The sequence below is a fragment of the Ictalurus punctatus genome, chromosome 10, assembly GCF_001660625.3.
Source record: "Ictalurus punctatus breed USDA103 chromosome 10, Coco_2.0, whole genome shotgun sequence".
Lineage (NCBI taxonomy): Eukaryota > Metazoa > Chordata > Actinopteri > Siluriformes > Ictaluridae > Ictalurus > Ictalurus punctatus.
The window spans coordinates 29,055,001-29,079,417 of NC_030425.2; the positions used below are offsets into that span (position 1 = coordinate 29,055,001).

Genomic DNA, 24,417 nt, shown 5'->3' on the forward strand with positions numbered 1-24,417 from the left:
TACCGAACTTTAGCATCGAATCAGCTGCTTCGAATCCGTGTATAAACGGCTTTATTATAAAAAGGTCAGAAAGCGAGATCACAATATCCATGATATCATTTCACACCCAGGAACATCATTCTGAAATCGTTCCGCAGATCGTAGCCGCAGTTTTTCGTGGATTGGTGGACCTCCGCCCGTCTTTACCCCCGAAAGACTCCGCCTCTCTGAGATCTTCTTTTTATACCCGATCATCTTACTGACCTACTAATAATTCACCTCCAGCTGTTTCTTTTTACCAACACTTCCTTTACCAGCCTTTTGTTGCCCCCGTCCCAACTTTTTTGACATGTGTTGCGGCCATCGAATTCAAAAATGACCTTTTTCGCCCCGTAAAACGGTACGTTTCCTCAGTTTGAACGTTTGATGTGTTTTCTGTGTTCTATCGTGAAGAACATACGGGCTTATGAGATCCGCAAAATCACTGCGTTCTGTTTTTATTTACGTTTTACACAGCGTCCCAAGTTTTTGGGAATTGGGGATGTGTGCGCGTGTGTGTGTGTGTGTGTGTGTATGTGTGTATGTATGTATATATATATATATATATATATATATATATATATATATATATATATATATATATATATATATAAAATAAAATGACTCCAATTCCGTGTGACCCTGATCACTTGGGGATTGAATAATACTTTGGCGAGTGCAGTGCGTTGAACGTAAATAATGAACATTAAGTCGTCAGCACGCTAAAAAGAACTCACCGATTGGCTCTCTTGCTCGTTGTCATGTTGCCACGCCCCTCGGGTTGAGTAATGACGTCAGGATGGGATGTATATGCAGTACAGGACGTGATAAACGTGTGTGGAGGTGCACACCTGATGATCATTTATCCAAAATGTCCTGTTTCTATAGAAACGTCATGCCTCATGCTTCACTTTTACTACATCTATAGTGGCCTATATATGTATAACTATATGTGCAAGTTGTTTTTATTATTATTATTAGTATTATTGTTATTATTATTATTATTATCATGCAAATTGTTGTTTGGGTGCTGATACAAACTTCTGGTGTGATAGATGAAGCACATGAAGCACAGATCAGCCGTCGTACCCGTATCGAGTTTGAGCTCGAGGTCACGTCGCCGCTGTTCAACGTGAACACAGGGAGTGAACTCTGTCGGTAATCACTGACACGGAAACGTGCACAAACAATCCGATATTCAGACTAAATATTTACCGTGTTACAGCTGTCATGTTCTATATCGAGTAAAAACAAAAAGACTCAGGATTTTACTTGTGAAGTAGATAGAAGAACTGAAAACGAGTTCCCGTTTCATCCGTCAGGTTCTAATGTTCTAATATATTCATAATATATTTATATCCGATCGTATGGACAGAATTAAAGCGGCCGATGGCGTCGAAACGGACGACGGAGGCTGCAGCTGGTGAACGGTGACGGGGCAGGTTTTTAAAATCTTTTTTTTGAAAGAAGAGAAGAACAGAAATCTTACAGAAACAGTTTCGGAGCTGAGTATTAAAGCTAAATCTGTGGAACTTCAGCTATTTGAAGTATGCGGGTTTTTTTCTTTTTTCTTTTTCTTTTCCTTAGAGTTCTTCGAGCCAGGTCAAGACATTGCTTCTGGTGTTTGCAGTTTCATTTGAACTTCGTGTACATTTTATACAGCACAGTCGAGGTCATACGTTTACATACGCCTTGCTGAATCTGCAGAATGTTAATCATTTAATAATAATAATAATAATAATAATAATAATAAGAGCGGTCATAAAAATGGCATTTTGTTTTTTATTTGGTTCACATAATAACTGAATTTACACAAATGAAGCAGTTCAAAAGTTCACGAGTCGCTTGTTTGTCCTGAGCAGTTAAACCGCCCACTGTTCTTCAGAAAAATCCTCCAGGCCCGGCACATCCTTTACTTTTCCAGCGTCTTCTGCGTATTTCACCCCGGGACCGAGGGACTCGTACACGACTATTACGAAAGACACAAACGTTCACTGATGCTGTAGAAGGCGTCTTGAGCATCTTCAGAAGCTACATGAGATATGTACATGAAACTGTCACTTCATGTGACTTCTTCAGGGGGGAAAAAAACAAGCTGCGATTTTTTTCTCTCTCGTCTTATTAACTTCGACAGAGAATAGAGAGAGAGAGAGAGAGTATAGAGAGAGAGTAAAGAGAGAGAGTAAAGAGAGAGAGTAAAGAGAGGGAATAGAGAGAGAGAGAGTAAAGAGAGTAAAGAGAGAGAGTAAAGAGAGGGAATAGAGAGAGAGAGAGTAAAGAGAGTAAAGAGAGAGAGAATAGAGAGAGAGAATAGAGAGAGAGAGAGAGAGAGAGAGAGAGAGAGTAAAGAGAGTAAAGAGAGAGAGAATAGAGAGAGAGAATAGAGAGAGAGTAAAGAAAGATAGAATAGAGAGAGAGAATAAAGAGAATAGAGAGAGAATAAAGAGAGAGAGAGAATAGAGATAGAGAGAGAGAGAGAGAGAGAGAACAGAGAGAATAGAGAGAGAGAGTAAAGAGAGATAGAATAGAGAGAGAGAATAGAGAGAGAGAACAGAGAGACTAGAGAGAGAGAGAGAGTAAAGAAAGATAGAATAGAGAGAGAGAATAAAGAGAATAGAGAGAGAATAGAGAGAGAGAGAGAATAGAGAGAGAGAGTAAAGAGAGATAGAATAGAGAGAGAGAGAGAACAGAGAGACTAGAGAGAGAGAGAGAGAGAGAGAGAAAGAAAGATAGAATAGAGAGAGAGAATAAAGAGAATAGAGAGAGAGAATAAAGAGAATAGAGAGAGAATAAAGAGAATAGAGAGAGAATAAAGAGAGAGAGAGAATAAAGAGAGAGAGAGACAGAATAGAGAGAGAGACAGAATAGAGAGAGAGACAGAATAGAGAGAGAGAATAAAGAGAATAGAGAGAGAATAAAGAGAGAGAGAGAGAATAGAGAGAGAGAGTAGAGAGAGAGATAGAATAGAGAGAGAGAGAGAATAAAGAGAGAATAGAGAGAGGGCTGGCGAGGGAACGAGTGTTTATAGCTGCTATAACGTGAGTGACACCAGGAACTGACGTGTTACGCGGACGTGTAGACGTTAAGTGAAGCTATAAATGGATAATAAGGATAATGATATAAGTGTGACCTGTTCTTTAATCAAATAAAAAATCGGTATTGTTGGCAGATTGCTGTGATATAAGAGGAGGAATGATGGTGTGATATAAGAGGAGGAATGATGGTGTGATAAAGAGGAATGATGGTGTGATAAAGAGGAATGATGGTGTGGTATAAGAGGAATGATGGTGTGATATAAGAGGAATGATGGTGTGATATAAGAGGAGGAATGATGGTGTGATATAAGAGGAATGATGGTGTGATATAAGAGGAGGAATGATGGTGTGGTATAAGAGGAGGAATGATGGTGTGATAAAGAGGAATGATGGTGTGATAAAGAGGAATGATGGTGTGATAAAGAGGAATGATGGTGTGATAAAGAGGAATGATGGTGTGATATAAAAGGAGGAATGATGGTGTGATATAAGAGGAATGATGGTGTGATATAAGAGGAATGATGGTGTGATATAAGAGGAATGATGGTGTGATAAAGAGGAATGATGGTGTGATATAAGAGGAATGATGGTGTGATATAAGAGGAATGATGGTGTGATAAAGAGGAATGATGGTGTGATATAAGAGGAATGATGGTGTGATATAAGAGGAATGATGGTGTGATATAAGAGGAGGAATGATGGTGTGATAAAGAGGAATGATGGTGTGATATAAGAGGAATGATGGTGTGGTATAAGAGGAGGAATGATGGTGTGATATAAGAGGAATGATGGTGTGATATAAGAGGAATGATGGTGTGATAAAGAGGAATGATGGTGTGATATAAGAGGAATGATGGTGTGATATAAGAGGAATGATGGTGTGGTATAAGAGGAATGATGGTGTGATATAAGAGGAGGAATGATGGTGTGATATAAGAGGAATGATGGTGTGATAAAGAGGAATGATGGTGTGGTATAAGAGGAATGATGGTGTGATAAAGAGGAATGATGGTGTGATAAAGAGGAATGATGGTGTGATATAAGAGGAATGATGGTGTGATATAAGAGGAGGAATGATGGTGTGATATAAGAGGAATGATGGTGTGATAAAGAGGAATGATGGTGTGATATAAGAGGAATGATGGTGTGATATAAGAGGAATGATGGTGTGATATAAGAGGAATGATGGTGTGATATAAGAGGAATGATGGTGTGATAAAGAGGAATGATGGTGTGATATAAGAGGAATGATGGTGTGATATAAGAGGAATGATGGTGTGATATAAGAGGAATGATGGTGTGATATAAGAGGAATGATGGTGTGATATAAGAGGAATGATGGTGTGATATAAGAGGAATGATGGTGTGATATAAGAGGAATGATGGTGTGATATAAGAGGAATGATGGTGTGATAAAGAGGAATGATGGTGTGATAAAGAGGAATGATGGTGTGATATAAGAGGAATGATGGTGTGATAAAGAGGAATGATGGTGTGATAAAGAGGAATGATGGTGTGATAAAGAGGAATGATGGTGTGGTATAAGAGGAATGATGGTGTGATATAAGAGGAATGATGGTGTGATAAAGAGGAATGATGGTGTGGTATAAGAGGAATGATGGTGTGGTATAAGAGGAATGAAACACTTGGGGCTGCGCTGTTATTGGAAAATAATCACCTGTGTTGTGGTCACAGGAACTGCGCTTCATCACACCGCCCCGTGGTCGATTGTGACACGTGCGCAGAGGTTAATAACGATGGAAAGGAATCGGAAAACCTGGACGCAACCGAAGGTGAAAAAGAGAATGGAAGTGTTTTTGTGAAAACTGGCTCCGACGCTGTTATTTCAGCAAAGTACAAAACCGTCTCTGCTCTCCCTCCGTCTTCCTGCGCGTTCTTCCCGTCCCCTCCTGTCTTGTGCGTCCGTTTGATTCAAGGCGCTCATTCGGCTGTATGAATTTTACGATGACGGAGATATACGGCACCGTCGAGTTCTCACTTCCCACCAAAGTCACTCTGACCGTTCATCTTCATTTAATATAAAAAGAAACATGGACATCAAAGCCAAGCCGCGTCCTGCGGACCGTCCGGACGTCCTTCGCGGCTCAACCGCCGAGTTTGTGTGCGGTTATTTTACCTATAATTTCAGCGGGAAGTCATTAATAACAGCAGCGGGGTTGTTTTTCTGCTGCGTGTTTGTCTAAAGTGCCGGAATCAGCTTTTGTGTCGGAGAGAAACAGCATCTGTGCCCCCTGTGACATTGCTTTTCACTTCTACAGCACCGGCATTAATCATAAACCAGCGTCATGTGCTAATGTAACGCATCTGCGCAAAATTCCTCCTCCGGCCGTTGCCGCAGTTACTGGCGTAACGATGACCGCCTTGGCGTCTGCGGCGCCCCAGACGAGTAGGCGAGAAGGCGAGGAGGTGAGGAGGGGGTGTTTACACGCGGATTATTCTCCCTGTTAGCTTTGGAGAGGTCGCTCGATCCCTTTCGGCGAGTGCGCATGAGAAACGAGAGCTCTCAAGGAGCTGGACGTGAGAAATGTCCCGTCTCGATCTTTGCTTAGCTTCGCACATGTTTAGCTTTCGCGTCTGGATCTCATTCTGTATTTACACAGATTCCCAAGCTGAAACAAACATCTGGAATATTGTTGCCTCGCAGGGTGATGATATTAGAGATCCACCAGAGAACGTAGATGAAGGGATACGTCACACTGCTGTAGATAAAAGAAACATTCTTTTCTTTTCTTTTCTCGCGTTTCGCTCAGAAGTCCAACACAAACTAGTGGCGGAAAAGAAAAAAAAATCGGGCAGTCTGGTGATCATAATAAAACGTTTTACTGGTGGAAATGATGACATCTGTCCACTGGTAAAGATTTCCAAACCTCAGCGGAGAACTGTTACAAATCCAGCTCATGCGTTTGTCTTACAGCGTCGTCAAAAACCGCTGCGGGTTCGACCGTGCGGCTGCGAAGAGTACGAAGCGGTCACGGAGACACTAGAGGACAGTTTTGGGACCGATTCTCCTGACGACCGCGAAGTTGTCGTGATCGTACACCATTACCTTTCCAGATGATCCTGTAGTTCGAGGGTTGTGGGAAGACTGCGACCGTCTCGTATGAAAACGTGACCTTGACGTCATTTGTGAAAGTGAGCAAAGCGTTAATTAATTAGCATTAATTAGCATCGAGTGCAGTAATGGCTTTCCCACAGCGTTACACATCAATAGCCCTACTATATCTTTACAAAAAAAAACAAAAAAAAAACAAAGACATAAAAAAAATATCCGGCTCACCACTGAGAAACGCAGCCACGATATTCGCATCGTAACGGCCGAGTTTCTAACGGTCGGTGAAAATGATTCTCGGACTGCGTTATCGCTGACGGTTCGATTGTCCGCTCGCATGAAGGCGGTCTTTGTGTCGAGTGTGCGCTCCGACGAAAACCCAGCGCCGCGGGTCTGGAACGTACGACGGCACAAATGTCACGGCGGTGAAATATCGTGCGTGTCCGTGCCTTACAGGGGTTCATGGTTCCTGTTTGGATCCTGTACGCTGCTTCTGTACATTGTCTCAGCGTCACATTCTGCTTGTTACCATCAGTGGGAAAGGAAACTGGAATTGTTTTTAGGTCGAAACACGACAGGAGAGAATTTACGCTTCCGCTCGTAAGGAAAATCAGCTTTCACCACCCGGGAACGAGCTTCACGAGTAAATACCAGATAAACAGCCGAGTGACGTGGGACGTGGGTGTCTGAGGCATCTTAAAACTAGTGGCATATCATTTGTGTTAAACTTCTGTGGCATATTTAATCGCCTTAAACTCTCAAACTCGTCATTCTGCAAATCTTCCTTTTCAGACGTGTGATAGTGGGAGTATGATATGTAACGTGCGGCACTGCAACACGGAGAACATTTAAGATAAATAAATAAAACTCGATGATAAAATTAGCCGGGTCTATGAGGAGCACACACTGCGTCACGTCGGGACACAAAGTGACCCGAATAAACGGGCTCATAAATAAATAAATAAATAAATAAATACTATAACACTATAACTATAACAGTGATGTTGTGCTGTTGTAGGAAAATAATCAACACCAGAGTGAGTTACTGTTACCACCCAGAGGGGTTATTATTTTCCTATAACAGTGTTTTATTCCTCTTATACCACAGCATTTTGTCAATATTTTAAAATGATAAAATAACAACGCATCCTTTATTTTTTATTTTATTTTTTAAACGTGTGTAGTTACTGTAGTATTGTTGTAGACAATAAAAGTATTCATCGTAAGTATAAGTGCGTAGGCGTGTAACACCTAAAAAGTAAATATAACTAAATGGAACCAAAGTAAATAGTATATTTTATTTATACAGCACCTTTCATGAGTTTCAAAAGCTTTACAGTGTTAAAAAAAAAAATTACATAAAGAAAGAAAGAAAAGAAAAAAATCAAATCTGTGCAAATAAACGCAATAAACAATAGCCATGTAATATGAATATAAAACATCTGATTAAAAATGCGTAATGATGCATAGAATAAAGGTACATGTATAATTACTTATATAATTGTATAATTAATATGATATTTTTAGCCATTTGAAAAATAAAAATAAAACCACTAAGTGTTAGTTTACGCTCGTTTGAAACCTGCTTCTTTTTCCCGCAGTAAAGCAGCATGTAAACAGGAGTATTAGACGTATTTGAACATAAGTGCAACGTAAATGCGATCCAGGGTGAATGAATGAAACGGCACCACGTTAGGCTCATCTCCTGAGGTCCTTTCTTTTTTCTGCTGATGTCGATATCGAGTCTGCGGTTAATGGAGAGAGCGGAGAGAGCGTGCTGCATTCTGGCGAGACCCGGGTCTGAAATTTATTCGATTTACCCTCGGCCGTGTGGCTGCCAGTTATTCGATACGTCGCTTATGACAGCTCATGGCAAAGTGCAGAGCCGCACAAGAACCCAGAACCCGGTCCCCGCTGCGATAATTAAGAGATACGAGATAATTAAGAGATACGGAGAAATTTCCTCTGATGAAGAAGGGGTGATGGTGATGAGCGCTGGAATTTCTAGCAGATCAGAGGTGACGTTTTACGTCCAGGCTGAAAAACCGACCACGATTCTGTTACGCTGCGAGGCGGGGAGCGATTATTTTGTCTCCTTAGCTGGTGAGAAGGAAGCTTCACTGCAAATCAGTCCTGAAGATCACCCTCGTCATATGATGAAACATTTCTGTCTCGATAGGCGTGGTCTCTATCAGGATGACTCCGCCCCTTCCACCCCTCCCCCATCCACGGGATGACACTCGCACTCACAACATCTCGTAACACCACTATTGCAACTGTCGTACTGTTCTACCTCGACCCTGACCCGACCTGTTGCAGCTATTTCCTGTTCAAATTATTCTTATATTTAATGTGTATTTTCAGAACGTTATTAGTATTTTAGCTTTTTTATTATACTATTTTAGAATGTATATTAGTATTTTTTAGTATTTTTGTCTTTTTTTTTCTTTCTATGAAACCTTTTATTTTTAGTTGTGAACAGATGGTGGTTGTCATGGTAACGCTATATTTTGGCAAATTTAAAAGTAAACACTGAGACCATGATGATGCGAATCGAGACCCTTTGAGAAATCGCCCTTTTTGTGATCAGTGTGTGCTAGCTGACTGCCGGTTAACTAGCTAGCTAACTTTAGCTGATGTTAGCCATGGACACTGACGTGAAACGATGATGCAGATCGAGACTCTGAGACTCTGATACTTATCTGCGCTAGCTTTCTAGCGCCTGGCTAAGTAAGTTAACTAATCTGAGTGGTATTGGGGTAATAGGAGTGCCAGGAGGACAATAATATGTGGCGTTGTGTTATTATCGTATAAAGGATGTGACTAGCTAGTTGTTTTTTCTTCTGTTGTTCTGGGACGTTTTTGTAATTTAAGGTACAGAGGTAAAACGTTCGTTTAGGGCAGAATTAGCTATAATTGTGCTGACAGTCCGTGTGAGTCGGCGGTGAACTCTTATCCTGGGACCCACCCCCCACTCCCTCCCTCCCTCCCTCCCTCCCTCCCTCGGCCACCACGTCCCCATTGTGTGCTGAAGAGGCTTAGTCCGGTCCAAGTCCACATGTCGCTGCCCTGACAACGGCCTGTTTCTGGTGCAGCAGGCTGCTGGAATTGAGAACCTCCGTGGTACAATGGAGGGACTGTTAAGCTCGAGCGAGTGTAGTAAAAACGCTCCCTTATAGCCCCCCCCCCCCATGTTGACCCATCACTCGTCAAAACATCCACCAGCACAACCCCATACACACATTCCCGTGTGTACAATGAGACAATTTTTTAAATACTATTACATATAACGGCAATTTTCTTCTTCTTTTTTTTTTTAATGAACCCTAGTTTGACGGGGAAACTTTATTCCGGATTGTTCTCCATTCTCCTTAGCACAGCTGTGACTGATATGGAGAGTCACACAGGAATGTCTAGCGCTCCACTTGTGCGAGGAGTTGAAAGCGTTTTCACCTCGATCCACGCAAACGGATACCTGTGCAGGTCAGGCTGCATTGAACCGCTGCAATCCTATAGCTCCCCAAAGACATGGCTCTACAATGGAGTCCTGTCTGGACAATGTCTCTTTTGTCTCTTCCCCATAGGAAAACCGCTTAATTATTTTTATTTATTTATTTATTTTTTTCACGGAAAAAAGTTTCTCACTTGTTTTTCATTTAGGTGAAAAATTTGTCAAAGAATTGCTCAGGAGAACTAGAACGAGATGAGATTAGACAGAACAGTAGCTGTAGTGTAACCAATTTATTGACAGGCATATTAATACAGAATTCTGTACATCTCTAAAATATATATTAGTATTCTTGTAGTAAACTTGTAGGTACAGCGTGGACTATTATTTGAAAAAAAAAGAGATGTATTTAACTGTTTAAAAGTTTGGTGAATATATATATATATATATATATATATATATATATATATATATATATATATATATAATTTTTTATAACCAAACGCTGACTGATAAAGTTCCAGACCTTTTTAAAAAAATTTTTTTATCATGCCTTGTATCACTCCTTGGTCTTCATGATGCTGTTTGTTTAGGTACGTTCTTCCAGGAACTGGTGTATTTCTATTGAATATAAATACACAGGTTGACTCCGTTTAACTAATCATACGACTTCTTATGGTGACTAGGAAGAGGGTGTGTGTGGTGGGGGTCAATACTTATGCAATCACTTATACAAACAACTTTGAGAAGATTCATTCGCTAAAAAATGCGGAAAATCTCAAGGGGGAAGTGTGTGTGTGTGTGTGTGTGTGTGTGTGTGTGTGTGTGTGTGTGGAGGGGGAGGGGGTGAATACTTATGCAAACCTCTGATGTTATTCCTCTTCAAAAGAAACTACGGCGATGACAATGACATCTCTTTCAGATTTGATTTCGTTCTGGTTTTGGTTTACATCCCGGGTGTTTGATATTCATGAGACTGCGGCTCTACGTCGACTGACCCTGTATGCAAATTTCACTTCGGCTGTAACAAAAAATAATAGGAAAAAAATATATACACAAAAAAAGAGAAGTCGTTCGTGTGTTGTTCTCTGTAATCTGGTTCTGGTGTAGCAGCTGAGACAGAATGCGCTAATTAGCCATGTACAATGTGTAAACTGACAGCTCTGCTAACGGAGCAGTGTTTTTGGCATCTTAGCAGCACACATTTATGGTCCATTATTCATGCTAGCAAGTCTTTTTGACACAAAATCATGCTAGCAGCTGTCTTTTAATCACGTAACTCATGCTAGAAGCTGTTTTGCTTTCACAAAATCATGCTAGCTGCTGTTTTCGAATCATGCTAAATCACACCAGCTGTCTTTCATGCCAGTGGCTGTATTCCAACCAAACAATACTATGCTAGTGTGACTTTCCTAATCACATGAAATCACATTAGCTAGACAAAATCATGCTAGCAGCTCGATACTAATCATGAAAAAATCATGCTTGCAGGTATTTTTCTGTAGCATTAAATTGTGCCAGTAGCTGTTCATTCAAAATCTTACTAGCTGCTGTTTTTATTCATACAAAGTCATTCTAGAAGGTGTTTTCCTTTCAGGAATTCATGCTAGCAGCCTTTTTTACAACCACACAAAATCATGCTAGCTCTTCCAATCACGCAAAACGGCAATAGCTGCTCTTTTCAAACCAGATATTCAAACCAAATCATTGTTTTCCCACCAAATCATGCTAGCAGCCGTTGTTCAATCATTCTAAATAATGTTAATTGATGTATATTAATCAGACAAGACATTCTGCTGATTTTGCTAGCAGCTATGTTTCTATCACCCAGAATTGTGCTAGTTGTTTCCAACAATGCAAAAGCTCACTAAGGTTTTGTAACGACAAGTTATGCTAGAAACGGTTTTCCTTTCACCAAGTCATGCTAGTTGCTGTTTTATGGGAGCAACTGTTTAAAAAAAAAAAAAAAAAAATCATGTTAAATCATTGTAATCATTGTTCAATCATGCTAGCTGTTGTGTTCCAGTTATGCTAAATCATACTAGCCACCCACCCAAACCCCAGCCCCAAAATCACACTAGGTCCTGCTTTTTATAATAATAATAAAAAAAATCATGTTTGAAGTTTATTTTCATTTCACCACATCATGCTAACAACTATTTTCCAATCACACAATGCTAGTACCCCCCCCCCCCCCCCCCCCCCCCCCATTACCCCAAATCATGCATGCTTTTCCAGTCATGCTAAATCAGGCTGTTAGCTGTTAATGCAAATTTAAAAGAGTTATTAAATAATACGATTGAATATTAAACGGAGACTTTAGGGGTTGATTATTGTTTTGATCGCTGTTTTGTTCATTTAACATGTTTTTTTTTGTTTTCAGAAATTAAATGTGTTTTACATTCCAGCTCAGTTTTATTACTTCTTTGGGGTTTTGTGTCTCTGTTTCTGGTTAAACTCTGCACGGGTCGGATCTGTATCGAGTTTCTTACCGAATATTAAAGTCTAATATTCCTCTTATTAGCTCCGAAAGTTGTTTAGAGGGAAAATAAGCTCAGCTGATGGCTGATTCATAACATCAGTCTGATGTGAAGAGCTGTTTCTGGAAATTCTGATCAGGAAAGCCTCGGGCAGTCAAAACTAACAGAACGAGTTGAACTTGCTGGGCTGTAACGCTGCTTCCATTTAATTCATTTGCACACGGGCGTGTCCGAGGCCAGTCGAACACGTCTGCAGTGCAAGTCGTTTAGCGTGTACGCATGTCCGTGTAGGTGTGTGTAATAATCATAATCATATGTGGTATGTAAACAAACACAAGTTTGTCACTGTGCAGTTTGTGCGAATTGAGTTCAGATGTTCGTCAATATTTACACAGGGAACCTTCCTCCTATTCGCAATCGGGACACACACACACACACACACACGCACGCACGCACTGAGGGGATTTTTTAAGCTCCACGTTCAGATTATTTTAAACTCCTGCATGCTTTTCAGTGCTCTGAAGTTACAAGATTTTTCTTCAGAAGCGGTGTCCAAGACAAGTTTTTCGATAGTGTCTAGACCACCACCTTTAAACCCTAAAAAAATCAGGGATAGAAAATGAGGACTGTATAGTACAGTGCTGGGGGAAAAAGTATTTGCCCCATCCTGATTTCTTCTGTTTTTTTTTTTTTGTATATCTCAAACAAAAGGCAACCTGATAAAACAAAGGCAACCTGAGTAAACGCAAACATATTTAAATGATAATGTTATTTATTGTGGCAAAGACGTTATCCAATACTAACTTGTGTGAAAACATATTTGCCCCCCACCGAACCCCACCTGCATCCATAATGGCGTTCAACTGGACTAGACGCAACCAGGCCTGATTACTGCAAACCCTGTTCCATCACATCAACACTTGAACGATGAGGAAGAAGGTGATTGAAATACATCAGTCTGGGATTATAAAGCTATTTCAAAGGCTCTGGGACTCCAAAGAACCACAGCGAGAGCCGTTATCTCCAAACGGAAAAACTCAGCACAGTAGTGAACCTTCCCAGAAGTTTGTAGCCTAGTCAAAGTCTTGTTTGAACCAATTGAGATGCTGTGGCAGGACCTAAAACGAGCAGTTCATGCGTGAAAACCATCCAGTGTGGTTGAACTAAAGCAGTCCTGCAAAGAAGAGTGGACCAAAATTCCACCACAGCGCTGTGAAAGACTGATCGACAGATATCGGAAGTGTTTGGTTGTAGTTATTGCTGCTAAAGGTGGCACAACCAGATTTTAAGTTTAAGGGGGGCAATTAGTTTTTCACATGGGTGATAGGTGTTGGATCACTTTTTTTGCTTTAATAATTTTTTTTTTTTTTAAAATAAAAACGGTATTGTGTGTTTACTCGGGTCACCTCGTATGTTGCTTGAAGGTCTAAAAATATTTAGTATGAGATGTACACAAAAACAGAAGGAATCAGGGTAAATACTTTTTCACAGCACCGTATATTGTCAGTATATTCCCGCATGAGTAGTCCTAGTTGTAATGATCACATTATCACTGCAAATTTGGTTTAAAATGAGCTAAATTGCTTCCACGCATCGATCCGGCACTGTTGTCTCTCCACTGTATTTATTTTTTTTTTGAGATACTAAATCAAGGTCATAAGCTTGTAATGTGTGCATGGGATGGCGCTGATCTGATCATCCTTTTCATGCACTGTTTTAATTTGTCCAATTAATAAAACAATGCCAATATCTGTTATTAATTCGATGCTCTCGTGTTAAGAAAACGTGCCCGGGGTCGGTTTGAAGGACAAGCTGACCCAGCACTCATCTGCTACGTTTACAGAGAAACCTTAAGCTTATTCACAGTTTTATCTATAAAAAAAAAAAGAAGTGTGTTCTCGTATCGATTTGAAGGCAGCCGGTTATGAAACTCCTTCACACAAAAGCCTGTAATCAAGAAAAGGTCAGAAGTTCACCTTGGCCGAGATGCGGCAGTAACCCGAGGCGTGTAAAAGGACCGTATCTCTGTCAGATGTCAGGATTTTGGACTTTACTCAGTCATGAGGGTTTTACTGCATGTATTATAAGGATTTCAGCATAAAAGATAAAAGTATTACACGTCAGCACTTCCTTAATATTCGAATGCTCCGCCTGTCGCCCATGACCTGCGTGAAAAAAGAAACGTACATGCGCAGCTCGTCCCGCGTTTTTTTCTTTTTCTTCACCTAATTGGTCTAAAAAGTTTATCTTAGGGCTTCATTGGCTGCAAATAATAAAGAACACACTGAGAGACATTCTCAGAAAGTATTAGCATCCCAAATCTGGTTTTGCTACACTGTTGGTATATTGCCGAGTGTCCTGTAGCTTTGTATTATTGACCCGTTGCTACGGCGATCCTGAAGCCACCTGAAAACTATGCTTTTTCCTGCTTTTTAAAAAAAAAAAAAAAAAAAAGAGTTCTGTTTCTGGAAGCGGTTACTTCCACTACTCGCTGACTTAAACTGTGAATTCGCATTCATTGGACGTGTGAGCTGACAGAAAACAAGGAGGCGGGATCTCCGAGATCTCTTTAGTTGGAAAAAAATGGACAAGGCGCTAATTATTATTAAGCAGCGTCTCATTGGACTAGTTTATTTACTTTTGCACGGTGTACACAGGAATAAAAATAAATGGCTGTCCACTGACATGCTGGGGGTTTTTGTGGTAAACTTCATCATCATCTTCTTCTTCTTCTTCGCCAGTTTTATTACACTCTTATGGATATTTGCGTAACAGCTGTCTGATGCGTTTAAAGTTGCATGTGGATAAAATTTTGGTGTCGGTAGTTGACTGCAGGGTGTTTTTGCGCCGGTGCGTTTCTTTTTTTTTCTTTTATTTTATTTTATCCACCTCTCTCTACCGCTCTCACTTCCCTGTGCTGTGCGAGGAGGAGAATCAGGGATAAAGTGATTATGCTGCGTTTTCGCCAAGGAGGAAGAGGAGGAGGAGGAGGAGGAGGAGGAGGCAGGACACTTTTTGCTGTGACAGGACTGCTTAATGATTTCCCTTTTGCGGTCGGGGCTCGTGCGCAGTGAAGCCGCAATAGACCAAACCGGCCAGGAGATGAGAAAGCGGGGGGGGTTTAGCAGAGAAACGTTAGTTCACAATTCACTTCCTGCACCATTTATCTCTCAGACATCACATTAAACAGTAAACGCTCAGGATGGTGTAGAAGTTATGAATGAAACAGTGAGAAGTGTGTCATATTGTCCACCAACCAAGCAGCAACAGGAGCAGTGTCATGGCACCATCACATCCAACATGATGAAGCGATGAAGGCCACGCCAGGCTAAGAACACACTGTTTTGTACTCAGTGGGCAATAATAATATACGGGGATTGGGGCAGCGTGGAGAATAAAAACAAAGGCGGGATTGACGGGAGCAGACAGTGGGTTCCTGTGTCTGACACTCGGAGGCCGTTCCATCAAACATGATTAAACGGGTGATATTTAACCCCCGGAGCCCTCGCAGAACGCGTTGACTTTCGCAGACAACATGATGTGCACTCACCATAACGATGTGCATTAAACGACATGGGCGAGCGAGCAGATACGAAGCGAGAGCGCGGACGCGGCGGACCTCTGGGAAGAGCTGGCACGGGATCTAGCGTCAGCATGGGCATCTGCTGCGGCTGCTTTCCTCCGCAAGATGTTAATGAGGATCAGGAGAAGGTGCCGGTTCATCTGGAGGCTATCATCGAGGAGGCGGACGAGAGCTTCACGGCTGAGGAAAGGTAACGTGGTTAAAATCAAAAGTTTTCTCTTTCTGTTTTTTTTTTTTTTTCTGTATCCGTGAGTCCTCTGATAACCTCTAAGTGGAGCTCTTTCAGAGATGACAGAACATCTACTGCATTCTGTCAAAAAAAAAAAAAAACCCCAGGAAAAACTCCTCGGCAGGCAGAGATTACATTTTAAATTGCACAGGAATTCGTGTTCGCCCTTCAGAAGCCTAGCAGGAGAAATAATCTAAAAAAGAAAGAAAAGAAAACAGTCCTACCAGATTGTGAAGTCAAGGCCACTCGCTTGTAAACAATGCGTGCTGTTTGTTCCGACTCTGCTGTTCGCTTAGTGGGATTTTGCGATTCGGACTATGACAGGAATCCGGGGTCGGCTCACGTGTTTTTCTGTGCCGCTGAGGAGAATTATAATGATTAATAATCAAAGGCCTTTGTTGTGGAAGTTGAGTCGGGGATTGTGGGTTTGATCCTTACAGCACCAGACATGAGTGTTTTCTAAAATCGCTTAAACGAGTATTTTTAACCGCATTCTTTGTGACGCGGAAAGCTCGCTAATATTTCAAATAAACCATAAAGTCATACGGCGCTGCTTGAAAGTGTGTGACTTTTTGATATTTCTACATAAATTCGATCTAAAACGTCATCAGAGTTTCACACGAGTCCTGGAAGTAGATAAAGAGAACCCGGTTAAACAAACGAGACAGAAATATTACGCTTGGTCATTTATTCACTGAGGAAAATGCTCCAGTATTACATCTGTGAGTGGAAAAAGTATTTGAATCTCTAGGATTAGGCGTTAATCTGAAGGTGAGATGAGAGTCAGGTGTCTTCAATCAGTGGGATGACGATCAGGTGTGAGTGAGCGAGTGAGTGAGTGAGTGAGAGAGCGAGCGAGTGAGAGAGTGAGAGAGTGAGCGAGTGAGCGAGTGAGTGAGTGAGCGAGTGAGCGAGTGAGAGAGTGAGAGAGTGAGTGAGCGAGCGAGCGAGCGAGCTGTTTTATTTAAAGAACAGGGATCTATGAGAGTCCGATCTTCACAACACGTGTCTGTGGAAGTGTATCATGGCACGAACAAAGGAGATTTCTGAGGACCTTGGAAGAAGTGTTGTTGAAGCTCATCAGGTTGGAAAAGGTCACAAAACCATCTCTAAAGAGTTTGGACTCCACCCATCCACAGTCAGACAGATTGTGTAGAAATGGAGGGAATTTAAGACCATCGTTCCCCTCCCCAGGAGTGGAGACCAACAAAGATCTCTCCAAGAGCGAGACGTGTGATAGTCCATGAGGTCACAAAGGAACCCAGGGGAACTTCTAAGCATCTGAAGGTCTCTCTCACATTGACTAATGTTCATGATTCCACCGTCAGGAGAACACTGAACAACGGTGTGCATGGCAGGGCTGCAAGGAGAAAGTCACCGCTCTCCAAAAAGAACACTGCTGCCCTTCTGCAGTTTACTAAAGCTCATGTGGACGAGCAGAAGGCTAAAGGAAAAATGTTCTGTGGACGGAGGAGACCAAAATAGAAGTTTTTGTTTAAATGAGAAGCGTTATGTTTGGAGAAAGGAAAACACTACACTACAGCATAAGAACCTTCTCCCATCTGTGAAACATGGTGGTGGTAGTGTCATGGTGTGGGACTGTTTTGCTGCATCTGGACCAGGACGACTCGCCGTCACTGATGGAACAATGAGTTCTGAAGGAAAATATCAGGACATCTGTTCATGAACTGAATCTGAAGAGAAAGTGGGACAGCAAGACAACGACCCTAAACACACGAGTCGTTCTACTAAAGAACGCTTAAAGAAGAATAAAGTGAATGTTCTGGAACGGCCGAGTCAGAGTCCTGACCTCAATCCAGTAGAGATGTTGTGGAAGAACCTGAAGCCAACAGTTCATGTGAGGAAACACACCAGCCGAAGCTGTTCTGTACTGAGGGACGTCTAAAACTCCTCCGAGCCGACGTGCAGATGATCAACACTTACCCCGAACGTTTATCTGCAGTGATTACTGCACAAGGGGCTCACACCACACACTGAAAACACACTCACAGAGATGTAATACTGGAGCCTTTTCCTCAGTAAACAAATGACCAAGCGTAATATTTCTGTCTCGTTTGTTCAACCGGGTTCTCTTTATCTACTTCCAGGACTCGTGTGAAACTCTGATGATGTTTTAGGTCACGTTTATGCAGAAATATAGAAAATTCCCTCAAACTTTCGAGCAGCACCGTACAGATTAACGTGCTTGTTCCAGTACGTTATCTGTCTACTGTAACAACCCGCTCATGAAGACGTCCAAATACGTGCGAAATTGTTGATTGGTGACGAGACGTTTATTTAACATTCATGGAAGGAGTCTCCAGTTCGAGTGCTTTGTAACAGAGGTAAAGCTGTAAGAAGTTGTTTTTTCGACATCTTCTGGTCGGACGAATTTAGGCTTTTTGAATGAATTTGCCGTTTCTCGGTAACAAGCTGAATATTTTTTTTTTTTGGAACGTTAATGAAATTGCCTTTCGTAAGAGCGATTAGGCGTCAAGCGAGCGTCGCACATACGTCTTTTGGTACTCGGTGGGCGTCCATGTGCATGTTTGTTTCCCGCATTTTAGTGTGCTCTCGGTTTGGATTCAATCAGACTAAATGGTGTGTGCGTGTGTGTGTGTGTGTGTGTGTGTGTGTGTGTGTGTGAAAGCGGCCTCAGAGACCTTTTAGAAGCAGTTGTTTATAAGGTCATTTGTGTTAGTGTTGTGTTGGTGAAAGGTCAGCGTTTCGCTCGAGTGCAGATTGTAAGGTCTGTGCAGGGACGTTTGAAAACAAACATTTCACCCTGCTGAACTTTGGCCCTGTGATGATTCATATACGAGTGGAAAACAGGAAATATGTACGGCACGGTACAATGAAGTGCAGAGTGCGTCAGTGACTGAGACTGCTGGAACACGCTGTAAGGGTGCCATTGATTCGTGCAATTTATGCCCTTAATTGTGCACAGCTTTAGCTATCTGGCCTTCCAGCACACACACACACGCGCACGCACACAGCTCACTACAGCAGGGCTGATCAGAGGACTAACAGCTCAGAGCGACGATCAGGGCAGGCTTTAAAACTGGTGTGAAATATTTGCTCGGAGAGGACAAAGTACTTCCTGTCTGAATGAATCATCCGCCTGCCTGAGCGCTCGAGTGATCAGCCAGGGCCTGCTGCTGTTCCTCCAGGGGCCACCAGGGAATGCTGTCGAGTCTTTCTGACATTTCAGGGTGGACTCTTGCGTGGTATCATCCCACGCCGCTGAGCGACGAGTTCTCGTTTCACTCTGGATCTGTTCAGGCCGTTTTACAGTTGTGCTCATAAGTTTACACCCGCCTCGCAGAATCTGCAAAATGTTAATCATTAAAAAAAAAAAAAAAAAAAGAGGGATCATAAAAATGAATTACATAAAGTCCACAAGACACAATAATAACAGTATTTTCACAATTGAACCAGTTAATCCTGTGTGTCGTTCTAGCTAAAACCGCTAAATCTGTGGAACTTCAGCTATTTGAAGTATGCGGGTTTTTTTCTTTTTCTTTTTCTTTTCCTTAGAGTTCTTCGAGCCAGGTCAAGACATTGCTTCTGGTGTTTGCAGTTTCATTTGAACTTCGTGTACATTTTATACAGCACAGTCGAGGTCATACGTTTACATACGCCTTGCTGAATCTGCAGAATGTTAATCATTTAAAAATTATAATAATAATAATAATAATAATAATAAGCGCGGTCATAAAAATGGCATTTTGTTTTTTATTTGGTTCACATAATAACTGAATTTACACAAATGAAGCAGTTCAAAAGTTCACGAGTCGCTTGTTTTGTCCTGAGCAGTTAAACCGCCCACTGTTCTTCAGAAAAATCCTCCAGGCCCGGCACATCCTTTACTTTTCCAGCGTCTTCTGCGTATTTGCCTCCTTTCCGACAGCGACTATATATTATTATTACTGAGATCCATCTTTTCACACGGAGGACGACTGAGGGACACGGATATTACAAAAGGCGCAAACATTCACTGATGCTCAAGAAGCCATCTTGAGGATCTTCAAAAGCTACATAAGATATGTAGATGTTTCCCAGGAGACAAAACAATAACAATTTACACTGATCACTGATGCTCAAGAAGGCAACGCGATACATTAAGATCCAGTGGGGGCGTAAACTTTTCAACAGGGTGATCGGTGTACATTTTTGTTGTTTTGTCTTCCGGGTAAAATGTAGATATCTAAAAACAATTTACACCGAGCATCCTGTTCAAAAGTTTATACCCCTACTAAATAAAAAGTGATTATTGTGCCTTGTGGACTTTATGTAAACGTCCGGTATGTGAAATCGCTCATTCAGGGCCGGACTAAATACAAAAACAACGCACCGTGCCATCGGTACCGTAGTAAAAAAATGAGCTATTATGTTATTAATGAGTACACAGTGCAACAACTTCAAAGTGAAATGATATTAAGTGTTTATTTAGTGTAGATACAGATACTCTAACTAGCAAGATCATTTGTATAGCGAAGTGGTCTTAAAAAAAAACACACCAAAAAACCCCCTCCATCAGTGCAGTAAAAAAACACGTACGTCTACAAAAAGTCTTTTATTATATTATAGTTATTAGGATTTTACTGCATATATTATTTATGCAGTTAAATATATATACAACATGAATATACGTCGTTTTAATTGAAGTTGAAAAGATAACTGTATTTATTTATTTAATTAGTTAATTAATTAATCAATTGATTAAATAACGAATTTTTTAAAAATTAAAAAAAAAAAAAAAAAGCATGTTTAACTTTGAAATGGAGAATATTACAAATCGGTAACAACATCTACGTAGATATTTTAATTTAAAGTTTAAGTACATAATGTGAACATCACATCAGCTGCTTCCAGGCAGTTTGTAATATTATGGTAATTTATTTTTACATATACGCAGTATCTGGATCTCAGAAAAGCATATTGTGACATAATTTATCACAATATCGATATTATATTGTCATATATATATATACACACACACACACACACACACACACATATATATATCACCCATGTTTGTAAAGTTGTTATTTTATGGTTTTAAAGGCAAGTTCAAAATGAAGACTTTTTTGTTCATAAATTTATTAAATACGCCACAGACAATCATGAAAATTTATATTTAACGTAATCTAAGAAATATATGTTCACATACTTTTGTCAGACTCCAAACTCCATGAAATGGTGAGAGAAGATAAGTCAGAGCGTTAAAGCTGGGTTATCTCGTCTGCATTTCTGACTCTGTAACTGGTTAATCTTGTGCGCTCGCGTGTTCTCGGTCGTCTTCTCAGACGGGCCTCAGATCCCCGAGCGCCACGTTCACACACACAGGAAGGTTCCGGTTGCGTCTGTTAAGCAAGATCATCAGTTCCTGCTAACCGGGACTGGTGGATGATCCTTCAGCAGGTGTAACACGAGCAGTGAATGGAGACTCCGTCTCCCCCCTTTCCTCCCGTCCTCTGTCTCTTCCCTGTTTTCTTGAACGCTCCGCGGGGAGGTGGAGAAGGTGCTGACGGGGTGAGAGTGTCCAGACTGACCAGGTCGCGGCACTGAATCTAGCGCTTGACGTCTGCACAAAAGGAAAAAAAAAGCGGCATACTTTCCAAGAATACATCAGAACCTGCAGTAGGTAAAGGTCGAGGCAGAGGTCTCGGCTGGACGCCGGATATTTCTGGCTCGTCAGTGTCAGGGGTCGGCATCCGCCCTCGTTCCTTTGCAGACCAAACTCGGATGGCGTTGCGGGTTGATTTGGATCGTGGACGTGGTTGAGAAGAAGCAGGACGATTCGGAGTAACTTGAGAAGAAACTCCAGCACTGTGGAGTTAGGGATCTCGGATCTAAAGGGCAAGTAAGATGTTAAGATGTTCCTCAAGGGTTCTTTTGATGGTTAACGGTTCCAGCTTTTTAAAACCCTTAACGGCTTCCGCACCGAACGGCGCTTTAGGTTTGTTTCGTTTTAAAACGACTTATAAAACGGAAGGTGCTCCGTTTTATAAGTTGCACCTTTTATGTAATGTCCGTGGACAGATTTATTGATCGGAGGAGAAGGACACCGAGTCAGCTGAGACACATTTTTCACTGACAGACCGTTAGACTTGAAGACCGTTAGACTTGTCTTCAAAGTGGCTTGTTTCAGTGTTGAACTGAAATCAACGTCACATTGATTTGACGAATAGCAGTGAATGGAATAAACTATTTCTCTTTTCATTTAGAATACGTTTAATACCGGATATAATATATTCTGCATCGGTCTAATCACACAGTGTAAAAACGTTCAAGTACATATAAGTGATAGATCAGCATCAGATAGTACATTTCTGTGATCGTCCACATTGTAGCCTAAAAGCCGTAACGATCATGGTCGATAATCCGGGATAAGCTAATACAGGGAGTCTGTACTGATTTCCTGATTTCTAGTGAGCGAAGTTAAGCTGAAACGAATTCATTCAACAGCTCTGGCGTGTTCTCGAATCCGATTGGTCGGAAAAGGTGTTGATTCGTTTTCTATAAGCGGTCCCTACGGGATTTCGCCATTTCGCGATCGCAGATCAAATCAAGCAGACTCCACAACGTTGGGAGGAGCGTGCAGATTTTCCGCAGATCCGCGCCGAGACGTGGACAATCAAGAGTGACGCGTGTTCGGTCAAAGCCCCCTTCGATTCACGTGCGTCGAACACGAGTACAGCTGAAAGGGTCCCGTGTACCGATAAACCTCACTGCGAAAGAACACGCAGAACAATTTCCGTGCGATCGCGATTTCGCCGATTCGAGTGAAATACAAAAAAAAAAACAAAAAACCGTCCACAAAATCCCGTACGGACCGAACAACAGCGGCTCTGACGGTGGCGTAGATCACAGCGAATCGCAGGTTCGTACACATGAACGCGCTCGTTCTCGTACGTCATCGTTTCTATAGCGACAGCTCGTTCACGGGGACTCGTAGGGCGGGCGCTCCACATAAACGGATGAAAAACACGCACGGTCGTTGTTAGAAGTTTTCTGACATCTTCAGGACAGAGGAGTTTACGTGTCGCGGTCTCTCGGGGGGGGTTGGGGGGGTTTGGTTGCGTAAGGTTGAGACCCTCTGTTCTACAACATTAAATGTTACTCTAAATGGTTCAAAAGTATGACACGTCAGTGTTTAATAAATAACAACCTGTTCGTTTTGGCAAATTGCAGTGGTATAAGAGGAATAAAACCCCTGGCTGATAAAGGTAACTGTCACTCTCCTATAACTGTATGACATCACGTGTTTGATTCGTTACTTCCTAACGGAATTTTTACGTTGTGCTGAATCGATTCAAGCTTCCCGGAGATGATTTCTGTGCACCCGTTTAAAAAACAACAACAACAACAACAACAACAACAAAAAAAACGTGGACGTGTCTCTAATTTGTTTGGAAGAGAAGATGAAAACAAGACGATTGCAAATAATTTGTTTGTTTGTTTTTCTTCGTTTGGGTAAAATTTCAAAGATTCGAAGATGCGCTCGGTAATAATGAGCAAATGAAGTGAAGATTTAAAGCGCGGGATGAAGCCGCTCCTCTCTGAGGCGATAAAACCGCCAGGGAGAACATCTTTTAAGGCCGGCGGTGCAATTTTACGCTCATTGACGTGAGAACACGACGAGAGGCTGCTGCAGGTGCCGTGAACATAACGTCCCTGTCGCATGATTCATCCCCGTTCTTCCTCTTTCACACCGCTAACCCACCGGCACAAATCACTCCTGGCAATGACGAATGAGCCTTTTATTTCCCACGACACCCGGTTTAAAAAAACAACAACACAACAACAAGTGTCTCTGTCTCTCCTACTGACCTGACAACTGTTTTATCATCTGCTGGCATCACGAGACGACGCCGTGAATAGATACACGGCCGCTGAAAGGAGAGAAATAACATGATGTGACAGGATAATCAGGATACGGTTATTTATGTCAGGCTGGCGTAAAGCGTTTCCATAAACGTCTAACGGACTGACGGCGAATGCACTATTGATTGAGTTGTTATAATACAGTATGTAGACGTGTGTGTGTGTGTGTGTGTGTGAGAGAGAAAGACAAAGCGAAGGTCAGACCTGTAGGTGATGCGCATCTTACATCCGCTACATGGAATACCTGACATTTACCTACAACTTGTTATTTTTAGAAAAGAGACCGGAGACAGAAGTCCTCGTGATGTCAGAGATTGAGCCGTGTGTTCGGTGAATCCATTCGAACAGAAACAAACGTACTGAAAACGTGTTCCTGTCACGTTTCCATTTATCGTTAGGAACGTCCTATAGTAGCATCAGTCGAACCGTGCGCTTCTCGCCGATTCGGTCGTTTCGTGTTAAAGAACAACACGGAGTCGTCAGCCGGTCGGATCACGCTCGAGCCTGCGGGACCGACTCGCTTCTACGCTCTTCTAATGACCGGAAAGCAAATATGTGCAAGTGTAGCGTACACGCGAGTGCAAACACGCTGGCAAGAGAGCTAATAAAACCTGCGCGAGAGCCGAACGGGCGAGCGCTCTCGTTTTAAAGAGAAACTAACGGG

The 24,417-nt window shown here is 41.8% G+C and overlaps 1 protein-coding gene across 11 annotated transcripts in view; it reads left to right on the forward strand.

Annotated features, from left to right (window-relative positions):
• plekha7b (pleckstrin homology domain containing, family A member 7b) overlaps nucleotides 1-24,417 on the forward strand; it is a 133,146-nt gene that overhangs the window by 1,588 nt on the left and 107,141 nt on the right. Inside the window, exon 1 of one of the 11 annotated variants that reach the window (XM_053683291.1) lies at nucleotides 15,368-15,824. The exons of the other annotated variants lie outside the window; for them this stretch is intronic. Within the exon in view, the coding sequence (XP_053539266.1) occupies nucleotides 15,625-15,824 (200 nt within the window). The 5' untranslated portion in view covers nucleotides 15,368-15,624. Of the gene's footprint in view, nucleotides 1-15,367; nucleotides 15,825-24,417 lie in introns of those variants that run through there. 11 annotated transcript variants of the gene reach the window in all.